This window comes from Ranitomeya variabilis, chromosome 3, assembly GCF_051348905.1.
Source record: "Ranitomeya variabilis isolate aRanVar5 chromosome 3, aRanVar5.hap1, whole genome shotgun sequence".
Lineage (NCBI taxonomy): Eukaryota > Metazoa > Chordata > Amphibia > Anura > Dendrobatidae > Ranitomeya > Ranitomeya variabilis.
This window is the reverse complement of record NC_135234.1, coordinates 120,925,273-120,939,284: the sequence shown is the minus strand read 5'-3', so window position 1 is coordinate 120,939,284 and position 14,012 is coordinate 120,925,273. Positions and strand designations below refer to the sequence as shown.

The window sequence follows — 14,012 nt, the reverse complement described above, 5'->3', positions numbered from 1 at the left end:
CCTCCTGTTGGCAGTGACTGACAAGTCTCTCTATACATATGTGTATGGGGAGAGAACTGTCACTCCAGGGCAGCGGTGAGGACAAGCCATCAGGGACCCACCTGACCGACTAGTCTCCCACGCGCCTATGTCCCCAGCTTCTTTTTAACTTTTTTTTTTAAGAAACGCCACAGCATTAAAGAGTTATACATATATGGCTGAAATCATACAGTCAGTGTCTGATATATCCTGCCTTGGATTGAGAAACCTGTATCAGCTGGCACGTTCCCTTTGAGAAAATATACGTATTTTATAGTGTGTTGGTGGAGCAGTGTTCACACATATAGTATGTACAGTCCCTCTGTTCAAGTCCTTTAAAACCACTCTGGGAAATGCATATCATTAAATATCATGTGATAATAGCACCATATGTCTTGGAAGCAGAAAAAATTGGGCAAATATGAAGTATCTAAGCGGTTTCAACCATAAATTGTAATAACTAGCCTATACTAATCGGTCAAGGCATTTCCAAAGCGCAGGTTTTTCCCATAATGCAGGTGTTCGCATGTGCCAAACATGGGGCAAGCCAAGTCCATTGGTGAACTGGCAACAGCATTATGGAAGGCCAAGGCTTGATGAGAGTGAGATGACAGTCATTGGATTTGATCGTACAAAAGAACTAGTGCGGCATAAATTGCTGAAATAGTTAAACAAATATGATTCATGGTGACCCCATCTGAAAAGGTAAAGGCCTTACTGCTAAAGTCTTTATGGAAGAAATCGCAATATATCTCATGTCGTGGTGGCATAAGGAGGACCTACACATTATATGTAGGTAGACTTAATACCATGGTTTGCTTTCTAGCCATGTGTTATGAGTGAAGGATGCAAAGGGCCCACCAGGGACATTGACTCTGGGGGCCCACTGTTCAGCTGGATACAAATATTACATCACCATCATTCCCAAATTTGCCTGTGCTTCTCTGTAAACTAGGTGGTTTGATAAATGAATGATGAGGTGCTGCCCTTGCCTGTGCAGAGAGTCAAGTATATTGTGCGGGCTACTGCTCACGTAGGTGGGTGGGGTTGTGGGGAAGCCCACTACACTGGGGACCACCGACCGGGGAATTCTCCTGTTCCCTTGTGGGGCAGTACAAACCTCTTTTTTATTATTATTATTATTATTATTATTATTATTTCTTCTGCTACTATTATCATCATTAATTTACTACATAACTTGTTCCAACTATTTCTTTCCAAGATCTAACATGCCAGATGGTAGGAAACATGAAACCTTTGAAGCGAATGAATTCTGTCATTTCCTTCTTTGTCTGCCTTTAACAATACAACTACTATTTATAATACTGGCAATGAAGTGCACTTTGGATGAACTTGCTTTGTTTTTCATGCACCCAGCAGTACATAGTTTATTACCGGGATATGACCTGTAACAAGATCCTATTGGCTGGCAGCAACAACTGCCAAAAGCTGTCATATGACAGAGACCACTCCAGCCAAAACATCGGAACAGCTGAGATCTCCTTTCCTTCAAATAGTCTGAACATGACTTGCAAATTCATCGAAGATTGCTCATTAATATCAGCAGAGCCCATGGAACAAGCTGTTCAACACAGAACACCGTGCTTTATCCCGATTAAGCCTGCTTCATCTCTGTGCCAACACGTTTGACTTTGAGAAAACTATTTAACATGTCATTTTGAAAGTATTCAAGTCCTCCACACTTTTATCTCAAAAAGTGAAGCAGGAATCATAAGTGTATTTTATCCACGTAAACGTGAAATTTGGAAGCTTGAATATTAGATGAGGTGCACGGCAACATCTTGAACTAAGGAGCATTGCAGTATATTGTATGTGTAGACAAAGTATACTACATGTGAGTTTCAGATGCACAAACCTAGTAAGCTCCTTTTTCTTACAAGGGTAGACATTAGCAGGATTTCACCCCCTCCCAAAACTATATGTGCATGTAGCGCTTTCAAAGACAAGTCCAGCGATACCTTCACATGGCCAGTCTATTCCTCAGTCACTGAGAAGTCCATGTTTAAATTGATATACAAATTAGTGTGAAGAGCTTTTTTTGTGGATTTGAAGCCTCTGTCACTCCGGCTCTATTATATTCTCTATTCTGTGTTACTTCAGTCAAAAGAGCTATCGGTCAAGTAGGAGGAGGCAGCACTGGATGGGAAATAGAGCTGGAGTGACAGGGGTTTCAGATCTACAAATAGTTCTTTATCCTCATTTGCATATCAGTTCAAATGCTGATTTGAATGGAGGAATGGACTGGCCATGTAAAGGTATTGCTATATTTGTCTTTGAAGATCTGCATGTCCATGTAAATAGTTTGGGGGTTGAAACTCTATTTAATTGCCTCAAAGGGAAACTGTCACGTTGTTATTATTCTGTATCAGAGCTTTGTCACTTATATGTTAATGTGCAGTGTTTGGCCAGAGAACTTTCGCTGTAAAGGATGACACAGTTCCTGTATCCATATACAAGCTTTTACCATTTATCCTCCAGATGCCAACTGACAGCTTTCTCCCTGTGCACATTAATAGGAAGAAACCTGTCAATCAGCAGCTGATACATATCATAAATACATTGGACTCTTTGTTTGCAGTGCTGACTGTGTGTTGTAAATATTAAAGCATTATCACTTTTTAAAAATCCTTTTCCAAAAGGCTCAGTTATCCATACAAAAGCAAACTGAGCTTTATTTGCCCTCTTCGGGTCTATCACTGTGTCTCTGCCGCTACCCCGGTCTGTGTTGTTTGGCTGCAGTGGTGACATCATGTTGCGCCAACATTTCAGCCAATCACTGGACTCAGAGGTAGGGCCATCTACATTGGTGGTTAGGTTGTGATGTCACAGCTGCAGCCAAACAGCTATGGATCAATGGAAGGTAAGTAGAGCTTAGTTTTTTTGGGTTTTTTTAAGTAATTTATTTTTAAAGAGGAAAACTCCTATAAAATGTGAGTTATCAAAAAACTCAGACTGCTGAAATTAGCATGCCTGTCGGTATTTTTGCTGCCTTCAGACACAGCAACCTAACAAGTTTTCTTTAATTTACTTTATCAAGAGGAAAAATTATTTTTACAATTTCATGTGATTCAGCACAATTCTATATCCCCTAATTAGTAAGACGTCTAGTACTGGTTGTCACGATCCTCTGGGTTCTTGCATATGATGGATATAGTATAATTCTGGGTGAGTGATCCTCTGGGCACAACGACTGGATAGAGACCCCATACAAATCAGAATATAGATGTCTGAACCATCTGATCATCTGAATTTACTCAACATTAGTTCTTCTAGTAGAAAAGCTGCTATTGGAGGTGTTTTGCAGTGACTAACTCCCTTCTCTCCATTAAAGGGCCACTGTCACCCCCCTCCAGCCGTTATAAACTAAAAGAGCCACCTTATGCAGCAGTAATTCGGCAGTCTAACAAGGTGGCTCTTTTAGTTTTTGATTCAGTTATTCCCTCAATAAAGCATTTTAAAATTTGCCCTAACTACCTGTCCTTAGACCTGGAGGCGGTCCGAAGCCTCCTCTGTGAATCTCCCAACTGCCGTCACTCTTCTCTTCTGGGGATGTGGTCGCCGCCCCCTGCGCGCTGTTTCTTCTTAAATCCGGCGCCTGCGCTGTGCGTGCCTGCCTGGTGCAGGCGCAGTCTTCATTGTCCGTCATAGGTCAGATGCAGGGTGCCTGACTGCGCCTGTGCGGGCAGTGTGGCCACCCTGTTGCTGAATCCCCACCCCGCACTGTGTTATTCATTATGCACAGTGCGGGGCTGGGGTTCCTGGGCATGCGCACTGCGCTGTTCAGACGCTCCTCCAGCTCAGACGCTCCCCCAGCTCAGACGCTCCCCCAGCTCCCCCGCCTTCCAGCGTTGTTATTTGCGGCTGCTTCATTCCAAACGCTGGCAAGGAAACCTGTATATTCCGGCAACGCTGGAAGGCGAGGGAGCTGGGGGAGCGTCTGAACAGCGCAGTGCGCATGCCCAGGAACCCCAGCCCCGCACTGTGCATAATGAATAACACAGTGCGGGGTGGGGATTCAGCAACAGGGTGGCCACACTGCCCGCACAGGCGCAGTCAGGCACCCTGCATCTGAGCTATGAAGGACAATGAAGACTGCGCCTGCCCCAGGCAGGCACGCACAGCGCAGGCGCCGGATTTAAGAAGAAACAGCGCGCAGGGGGCGGCGACCACATCCCCAGAAGAGAAGAGTGACGGCCGTTGGGAGATTCACAGAGGAGGCTTCGGACCGCCTCCAGGTCTAAGGACAGGTTATTTTGTACAAATTTTAAAACGCTTTATTGAAGGAATAACTGAATCAAAAACTAAAAGAGCCACCTTGTTAGACTGCAGCATTACTGCTGCACAAGGTGGCTCTTTTAGTTTATAACGGCTGGAGGGGGGTGACAGTGGCCCTTTAAAAACACATGAATGCTCAGTGAAGCCAAAATCCATGTGTGTGGCTTTCCAGAGAGATGGCTGTCGGCTGAACTGGGGTCAGGGAACAGCTCTATAAAGTGTATAGGCACCTTTAGCAACGTTTTCCTTTGGACATTAGGCCTAAATTACTGTAATATTAAATACAAATAAAAATCTCAACAACTTTACAGAAATAGACAAATCAGGGACTTGTATTTCAAAAAATGTATACTTTTATGAAAGTGAATCTGACAGTAGGATCAACCATTCTAAGCCGTCTATATTGGCATGTAGATCATAGGAAGCTGAATAAAATGATACATTGAAGTCTCATTAAAGAAAAATCCACGTTTTTCATAGTATGTAAGTGAGTAAATAAATAGGCCGGTTATAGATCTCACTGAGAATCTGCCTCCAGAACTTATTTTAAATGAAATAGGGTGTTACCAGCGTGAGACATGTAATGACTGACAGTCTGCTTTCTGATCTACATGTCTCACACTGGTAAATCCTTCTTTCATTTATAATAATCGCTGGTGGCAGATTCTCAGAGATGGCTATGTCCGGCCAAAGGATCTTAACAGCTCTTTTACATATTAAGAAAAATGTGGAATTCTCTTAAATAAGACGTCTGAGTGTAGATATCAAGGTATCATTTTATTTAACCTTCCATGACCTGCATGTCCATACAGATGACTTGGGTTGATCCTACTGACAGGTTCCCTTTAAGGGGCAAGGACAACTCCTTGTCACTCATTAGTTCAATAATGGCATCTCTATACCCTCAATCTTGTAATAAAACTAATGTACGGTATCATTGTCTTTCTGGCTTTGGTGGAAAGAATTCAATTCTGTGGCTTGTGTTGTACAGATTTTGTCGTACAAGGTGACGTTGATGCATACAGCACTTACCAGCTTATTTTCAAAACTCTTATCAGTGTAATTTGCTTATAAGCCATTATTTATACGACTCATCGTAAAATCTTCTACATGGGTTTATTCCAGCTAATGATAAGACTTCACTTTTGAGATTGACCATTCTGTGCTTTTTTATATAAAGGCAAATAGTAACATACCGTAACTGGCAATGTATGTCACTATAAAAATAGTATTAGTAGAATATATCATATAAATCTGTAAAACACATTTTTTTACTTCCATGAATACAACTGGCAGTACACATTCAATTGTTTTTCTTTTTCAGGTGGATTAGTCGAGTTAACCTTGCTGCTTCCGGTTTTGCAGAGAGAGAGCGGATCAAGCAAGATCAAGGTGAACATAGTCTATGGACCGACGCTGACCTATCCTACCTGTGTCTGGTATTGAAGTTCTGCCCTATTTCATGTTAACGGGGCTGATGAACAATACCAGATACCACCAAGGAGAAAGATGGCTCTGTTTCTGGAAAAAACAAACAGAGCCTGTGTTCTAATCTGAGTCTCTTTAAGAGGAACACTTAAATTCTTGTTGCTTCTCATATTCGTGTATTTTAAGCATATTTTGCCTAAGCAAAGAATTAACGTTTCCTGCGCAACCAATCCTATTATAGCGTTCAATGTATAAAGCAAAAAAACAAACAAAAACATTTATTTCTTCTGATACAGAAATAAAACCGCACAGTTTATCTAAACGTTTTGGTCTGTACATAAAAATAGATGTTGCCTGCAAGATAATGTGGCATTTGGACATGTGTGGGTGGTCAACTAATGTGTGCTGGACAGAAATAACCGGTGCCTTGTGTACCAAAGCGTATTCTGTTTACTGCTACACTTCAACGTGCTGTCCAAGGGCAGAATGCAATAATCTGCATTGGCCAGATGTGCAAATACAGGGAACTGGAATTATTTGAGCTGATTTTCATTCATTCTGTGGTCTACATAAGCTGCCAGGATTTCATGACATGTAGCTACTAGTGATCGGTGAATGTGCTCCGATAAGGTGTTAGCCGAACATGCTCGTGTGCTAACAGTGTGTCTTCGGCGTGCTCGAAAAATATGTCCGAGTCCCCACGGCTGCAAGTCTCGCGGCTGTTCGACAGCCGCAACACATCCAGAGAGTGCCCTGGGTGGGACAGAACCCTTCCCAAGCTTCTGCCTCCTAAGGTTGTTTCGTTCCCACTACCAGCCTCTTCCACTTGATTGTTGGCTCACTTGCCTGGCACCTGACATCACACAGTCAAGCTAAATAGGCAGGTAGTGGCAGGGAAACAACCTTAAAAAAGTAGAGGAGTGGGAAATGCTATGTCCCGCCCAGGGCACTTAACACCTCATTTACATATTAATTAAAATTCAGATTTCTTTGGAATGCAGCAACAAATAGAAAATATAAAGGTCGGGCTTTAGGGGGTTGATCCTTCTGAGAGATTCCTAGTAAGTTGGGGGTGTCATTCCTTGTTTTTATTTTCTACAGTCCAGCTTCTTTTCTGGCTTTAAGCAGCTGAATAGCCACAGCCCTCTTAGGGAGTGTGGGCACAAGTCATGGCATTTAAGCTGCCATGTTCTATATCTAAAGCATTCTACCTTTAAAGAAGAAAAACAGCTAAAGGAGCAACTTTTTAAATGTTTTAAAAAAATAATTATTGGTCTTTTTTTATATAAAGTTGAACACTCGCTTATGTAAATTAATCATATTTTCAGCTTTCTTTGATGAAAATTCTTCTATTGTCTACTTCTAGCCCCCTTGCTATGTAATATGTTCACTTAAATGCTATTAATGCAATTAAAAATGATAAATGGCATAATTAACATTCGGTGTTGTTCTTTGAGTCAAAATCCGCAAAATTGCAATGAGCAATGGGCTTCTGGAAGGGTTGTGCTCTCGTAGAAAATGGCCAGTGTACAGCACCTACACTGCAGACCATGGGTGGTCTTCTCAGAGCACCAATCTATTAGAGAAGTTCCACTGTATGTAAACAAAAAAATCCTTAGAACCTGTCTTTATAATAAACCATGTGTTGTGAATTTCTATGTCTTGCAGACTACTGGAGTGAAAGTGACCAAGAAGAGGCAGAAACTCCATCAACTCCAAAACAAGACAGCCCCCCACCACCATATGACACTTACCCCAGACCTGCAACAGTAAGTAATATATTCATAGATTTTTACACAGATCAGTTCAAGAAGGGGGAAGGAAGAAGGGGTGAATAGCTAAAATGCTGTGACTTCCTCATTGATGTCATGATATGATATAATATATAACATAATGTATCTGTTTTGCACAGTGTGCTTGAATTATACAGTTTCATCCACCTGGCAGGAAATGTGGAAATCCTGTGTGCCATGTCCTGCTCTGATATTGATATATCTATAATCTCATCCCAATTTTTAATCTCGTGTTTGGGGATATTATAGTGACATGTCATCTTCATTATTTACATTTCTAAACTTTCTTTCTATTACAGTGGTTTGCAAAGTCCCCCCCCCCCCCTCCCCTTGACATTTTTTCATGTTTTGCCACATCACAACCTAGAATGTCACTGTTTTGGGGGGTTTGCATCAGTTCATGTAAAGAACATGCCTACAACTGTGAACAGTTAATTTTCTTTTTATTGTGAGGCACATAACAAATTAGACAAAATTACTGAAACCTTCAGTGTGCACAACTATTCAACCCCCTAAAGTCAGTACTTTGTAGAGCCTCATTTTGCAGCAATTACAGCTGCAATTCGCTTTGGATAAGTCTCTATGAGCTTTCCACATCTTGCCACTGAGATTTTTGTCCATTCCTCAAGGAAAAACTACTCCAGCTCCTTCAAGTTAGATCGTTTCTTCTGGTGAACAGCAATCTTCAAGTCTGATAGATTCTCAATTGTATTAAAATCTGGGCTTTGACTAGGCCACTCCAAAACATTTCCATGTTTCCCCTTAAACCACTTGAGTGTTGTTTTAGCAGTAAGCTTTGGGTCATTGTCTTGTTGGAAGGTGGTCTCAATTCACTGACAGACTGAAACAGATTTTTGCTAAAGAATATCCCTGTGTTTCACACCATCCATCTTCCCTTTGACTTGGACCATTTTCCCTGTCCCTGCTGCTGAAAAACATCACCACAGCTTGATGCTACCACCACTATGTTTCACTGTGGGCATGGTGTTATTGGGGTGATGAGCTGCATTGATTTTGTGCCAGACATAGCGTTTACCTTGTTGGCCAATAAGTTAAATTTTGGTCTCATCTGACCACAGCACTTCCTATATACCCTTGGAGAGTCTTATATTTTCTGTGTTTAAGTAAAGGCTTTTTTCTGCCCACTCTTCCATAAACTGAACAAAACCAAAAAAAAAAAAAAAACCTTGTATATTCAGATCCTAGATAAAACCAATTATTTATTCGTATCTCTAAAAACATAAGACACTAACAATCAACACACAAGCAACCGTGCTGGACTGAAGCTGCCCCTTACACTGTGTATCCTAAATTGCCCTGCCTTGCAGCGGAGGTTGGCACCCTAGACAAATAAACGAGATAGGCGCCCCCGCTCAACGTCGGCTATCCACTATTACTCCTGTTTGTCATCTATATACAATGTGGTGCATTTATGCCATCATTCTGACAGAAATGGGTAAAGGAATATCTTGCCAACTAATATTTCAGGGCATTGATGGCAGCTATACATCAGTGTGATAAGGGTGCAAGACACAATACCATAAAGTGCAACAAACAGTGCTAAACACACACCAAGTACCTCGCTAAGACTGCTCCCTGCCAATCTGACTCCTGCCTGCCACTGGGGGTTGGCACCCTACTGTGAAGCGGATATGGTGCCCCCACTCCACGTCGGCTAGCCCTAAGAGCAAGCCCTACAAGTTCTACTAATCACCAAAAGGTGTCTCACACACGATATGGCCCCAACAGCTTTTTTATGGCCAGACACCTAGGCTTCAGGCAGGAGATATGGGTACGGTATTGATGCATAACTGTGACCCCATTCTATAATATGTATATATAACAGTCATAGTAGCCGGGTACTTATCATTTCTGATGTATTCAAACGCCTCGACGCGTTTCACCAATGTGGCTCATCAGGAGGCTTAGATAGACAGATGCTGCAAGGTTTTTTTTTGGTTTTGTTCAGTTTTTGAACCTTGGTTTAACATTCTACTTAGTTTTTTTCCACCCTTCCATAAATGCTACCTCTATGGAGTGTACGGCTTATTGTGATCATATGGACAGATACTCCAGTTTCTGCTTAGGAACTCTGTAGCCCCTTTAGGGTTACCTCTGGTCTCTGTGCTGCCTCTCCGATTAATGCCATCCCTGCCTAGTTTGAGTTTTGGCGTGCAGGCCTCTCTTGGCATTGTTTGTTGTGGTACCATGTTCTTTCCATTTGATAATGGATTTGATTGTGCTCCGGAGGATCATCAGAGATTGGGATATTTTTTGATAACCCAACCCTGACAACAGCTTGGTCCCTGACTCATTTGGAGCTCTCCTTGGTCTTCATGGTGGTGTTTGGTTAGTGGTGCCTCTTGCTTAATAGTGTTGCAGCCTCTGTGTCCATTCAGAGAAGGTGTATACAGTATACTGACAGACCATATGACACTTAGATTACATACAGAGGGACTTCCTTTCACTAAGCATGTGACTTTTGAAGGTAATTTCTTGTACCAAAAATGTTTAGGGACTACATAGCAAAAGTGCTGAATACATATGCACAAGTGCTGAATACATATGCACATGCCAATTTTTAGTTATTTGATTCCATAAATTAATTTTTTTACCTATATTTTTCTCACTTCACCAACTTACACTATTTAGTGCTGATGCATCACACACAAATCTGAATACAAAAATATTTAAACACATACTTAAACAAAGTAGATAAAAAGCCAAGGTGGGGAGAGGGTGAATACTTTTGCAAGTCGCTGTATTATTGTAAATGCTTCATATAGTCTGAAAAACAAAAAATAAAGAAATTCCTAAAATTTAAGCTAAGAGAAGAAAAGGGAAGAGAGGCTTCACAATGCATTTCTTTTTATAGTTTCTAATGCTATAATGAGACTTTAGGTTTTTTACTATTTTTTTTTTTTATAAGTCCACTGGGAAAAAAAATTAAAAAAACTTTTACATCTCTTCCTAATATAATGAACTTAGGAACACCCTTATTTTTTATTTTTTGTGACAAAGGAGCCATGACTTTAAGGCCATGTGCACACGTCCAGTATTTTTCACGTTTTTTTCGCGTTTTTCCGCTATAAAAACGTCATAAAAACGCGAAAAAAACGCTAACATATGCCTCCTATTATTTACAGTGTATTCCGCATTTTTTGTGCAAATGTTACATTTTTTTCCGCGAAAAAATCGCATCGCGGAAAAAAAAGCAACATGTTCATTAAAAATGCGGAATTGCGGGGATTCCGCACACCTAGGAGTGCATTGATCTGCTTACTTCCCACACGGGGCTGTGCACACCATGCGGGAAGTAAGCAGATTATGTGCGGTTGGTACCCAGGGTGGAGGAGAGGAGACTCTCCTCCACGCACTGGGCACCATATAATTGGTAAAAAAAAAGAATTAAAATAAAAAATAGTCATATACTCACCTTCGATGGCCCCCGGAGTCTTCCCGCCTCTCTGATGCACGCTGCCGCTTCGGTTCCTATAGCTGGTGTGCGGTGAAGGACCTGCGATGACGTCGCGGTCTTGTGATTGGTCGCGAGACCGGTCATGTGACCGCTTACGTGACCGCGACGTCATGGAAGGTCCTGCACACACACAGCATCTATAGGAACGGACGCCGCTGAGGAGATCCGCTGTCTGCAGGTGAGTATAACCATTTTTTTTATTTTTTTAAAATTATTTTTAAACATTCTATCTTTTATTATAGATGCTGCATAGGCAGCATCTATAGTAAAAAGTTGGTCACACTTGTCAAACACTATGTTTGACAAGTGTGACCAACCTGTCAGTTTTCCAAGCGATGCTACAGATTGCTTGGAAAACTTTAGCATTCTGCAAGCTAATTTTGCTTGCAAAATGCTAAAAAAACAGAAAAAAAACGCAAAAAAAAATGCGGATTTCTTGCAGAAAATTTCCGGTTTTCTTCAGGAAATTTCTGCAAGAAATCCTGACGTGTGCACATACCCTTTAGGTAACTTCAGTGGTCGCTTTTGAGAGCTACACTCCGGCCTCTGTGCCCTACACAGGAAAGAGTTGTCAGTGTCAGTATGTCATCAGTGATCTGTGTCATAGATTTAGCTATGAACATAGGCCAATCAGGCATCCGCTCTTTACACACCACACTAATGACATTCCAACAAAGGAAGTCTAAGCTGAAAGTGGAGCCTGGATGACTGCTGATCGCTTCAGATTGGGCCACCTTTAGAAATAAAAGTATATTAGTAAATTCCATATGCTCTTATAAAATTTTTCTAAATGTAACTTTTTAAAAATGTTGTTCAAGTACATTTATATATTGAGGTTTGTTTTCTCTTATTTTGTTTTCTCCCTTGTTTGTTTTCTAGATGTCATGTGCAAGCCCTTTTGTGGAACAGAAACACGGCAGATTATCCTCCACCGAAACCTCACAGTCCCATTCTTCCCATGAGGATTACCGTCAGGAACCAGCAGGAAGCACCATTGATTCTCCAGTGCGCAAAACTGCCAGCCAGAGACGATCTTGGCAAGATTTAATTGAAACGCCATTAACCAGCTCAGGACTTCATTACCTTCAGACTCTTCCTCTTGAGGACTCTGTTTTCACTGAACCAGGAGTGGCATCTCCAGATCACAGGCGGCAGTCCACACTCCCAGCTCCAAAATGCCATCAACAGGACCATTATGGCCCTTTTCCTTTAGTAGAAGGGAACAGATTACAAGTACTAAGTAGCAGTGGGCCAAAGCCACGCAGTTTTACACTACCGAGAGATGCAGGCCTGAGCCATTGTGCTCCTCTTTCCCCAGTAAGTATACTGGAACCAACAGAACTTCTTCAGAAAGAAGAAACGGAAGAGGAATGTACTTCCCAGGATCCAGAAAGACCGGACGAAGCCAGTAAGTGCACTTATTGTTCCCGAGTACAAAGGATGCCAACGTAGTTGTACTTAATGCATCAAATAGAGACATATGAATGAACTAAACACGTCATGGCTCCCCATACCTCAAATAAACAAATAGCTACAATAGGAGCTCCACAGCCTGTCCTTACATCTTCTTACAGTCTTACAGTAGGCACTTGGTAATCGCAACGAGCACAATGCTCGGGAAGTGATTCATTACATGATTATAGCCGCCTCCAGGAGGTAATAGCAGCCATTCTCCCCAGCATTTACATTTACATTCTCCTTTACTCCAGGTAATGGATTCTCTTTGTAGGAAACCGATCTTTTTATAGCAAAGAATTGAAATTCCCACAGTTTGAGAGGACCCCGCAGTAAACAGTGTATTGGTGTCATTTAGTGTTTCCATACATAGAAGTTTTCCTCTAAACTTCCAACCCAGACTCAGAATGCATCTTCCACATCTATACATATGTGAGTGTCCCATGTCTCCACAAAGCACACGGCAGCCCGTTCAGGCCAATGTCTCTCATTTGATGTTTTTATGTGCTATATACTGTATGTTTAAGCTTCAAGCTAACTACCTATGTTGCTATGTTTTCTGTGGATCAATGTGTTCATTCTGTACAGATATTTTTTTCAAGTAGGCAGGTGTATGAGCTTTGACAATGTTTTTTCATACATGATACATAGAAGCCTACTGATTTTAGTAACATAGAATTATTGATTGAGATTTAATGGGTTCTCCAGGACAAATTGCATAAAAATGAACTAGCAGAGCACTAGACTGTACAGTAAATTACAGTATGTAGAGCCCAATAATCTGCCAGCAGGACCAGATTCATAGTCTTAGATTATATATTAGGTAAAAAGATGTATTTAGTGTCTAGTGAAATGCGTATACATACCGAAATCCCTACTGGTCTGATAGTTAAGGAATCCATGTAAAGATTCTTGGTGGTTGAGGGCTTAATGTGTCTGGTAGCATTTCTAGTGGTCTAGGTCAGATAAAGGGTTAAGGTGTAGGAAAAGTGTAATGTCTCTATTCCGGGTGGGTTAGGGCAGAGAAGAAGGCACTGATTGAGACTTAAGGCACAGTGGTTTACGCAACTTCATAACCTCCCTAGGTCTCTGGGCTTCACTTTGTCGCTGTAGCACTAAGTTGGACTCTGATTATTCATCTTCTTGTCCTAGCTCTGTGCTGGTCACACTCTGTGGGTGCAATCTTATTGAGCACTTTGTTCAATCACAAAGGGGACAACTTAAATAGTTAGTGCTGGGGCAGACTTTTCTTGAGTGGGGGAGCTGCATTCACAAACCAAGGGCTCATTCTCACATGCGAGAAACTCGGATGAGTCTCGCACGTCAATACCCGGCACTGTACCCGGCACTCAGATCGGACCGTGCGGCTGCATAGCAATACATGCAGCCGCACGCTCCGCTCCTGAATGCCGGGTACAGTGACGGGTATTGAGGTGTTAGACTCATCCGAGTATGAGCCCTTAAAGTCATAGTAGAGCTGACCATTAGAACTATGATTGCGGTAGTGAGTAGGGGGTTTTAAACTGGTCTTATATATTAGATGG

General features: G+C 41.7%; 1 protein-coding gene across 11 annotated transcripts in view; it reads left to right on the top strand.

Moving 5' to 3' along the window:
- CNKSR2 (connector enhancer of kinase suppressor of Ras 2) overlaps positions 1–14,012 on the top strand; it is a 547,735-nt gene that overhangs the window by 470,411 nt on the left and 63,312 nt on the right. For all 11 annotated transcript variants that reach the window (XM_077294613.1, XM_077294618.1, XM_077294612.1 and 8 more), the window contains 3 exons: positions 5,639–5,706; positions 7,411–7,511; positions 11,893–12,421. In XM_077294613.1, coding sequence (XP_077150728.1) covers positions 5,639–5,706; positions 7,411–7,511; positions 11,893–12,421 — 698 coding nt within the window. The remainder of the gene's footprint in view (positions 1–5,638; positions 5,707–7,410; positions 7,512–11,892; positions 12,422–14,012) is intronic.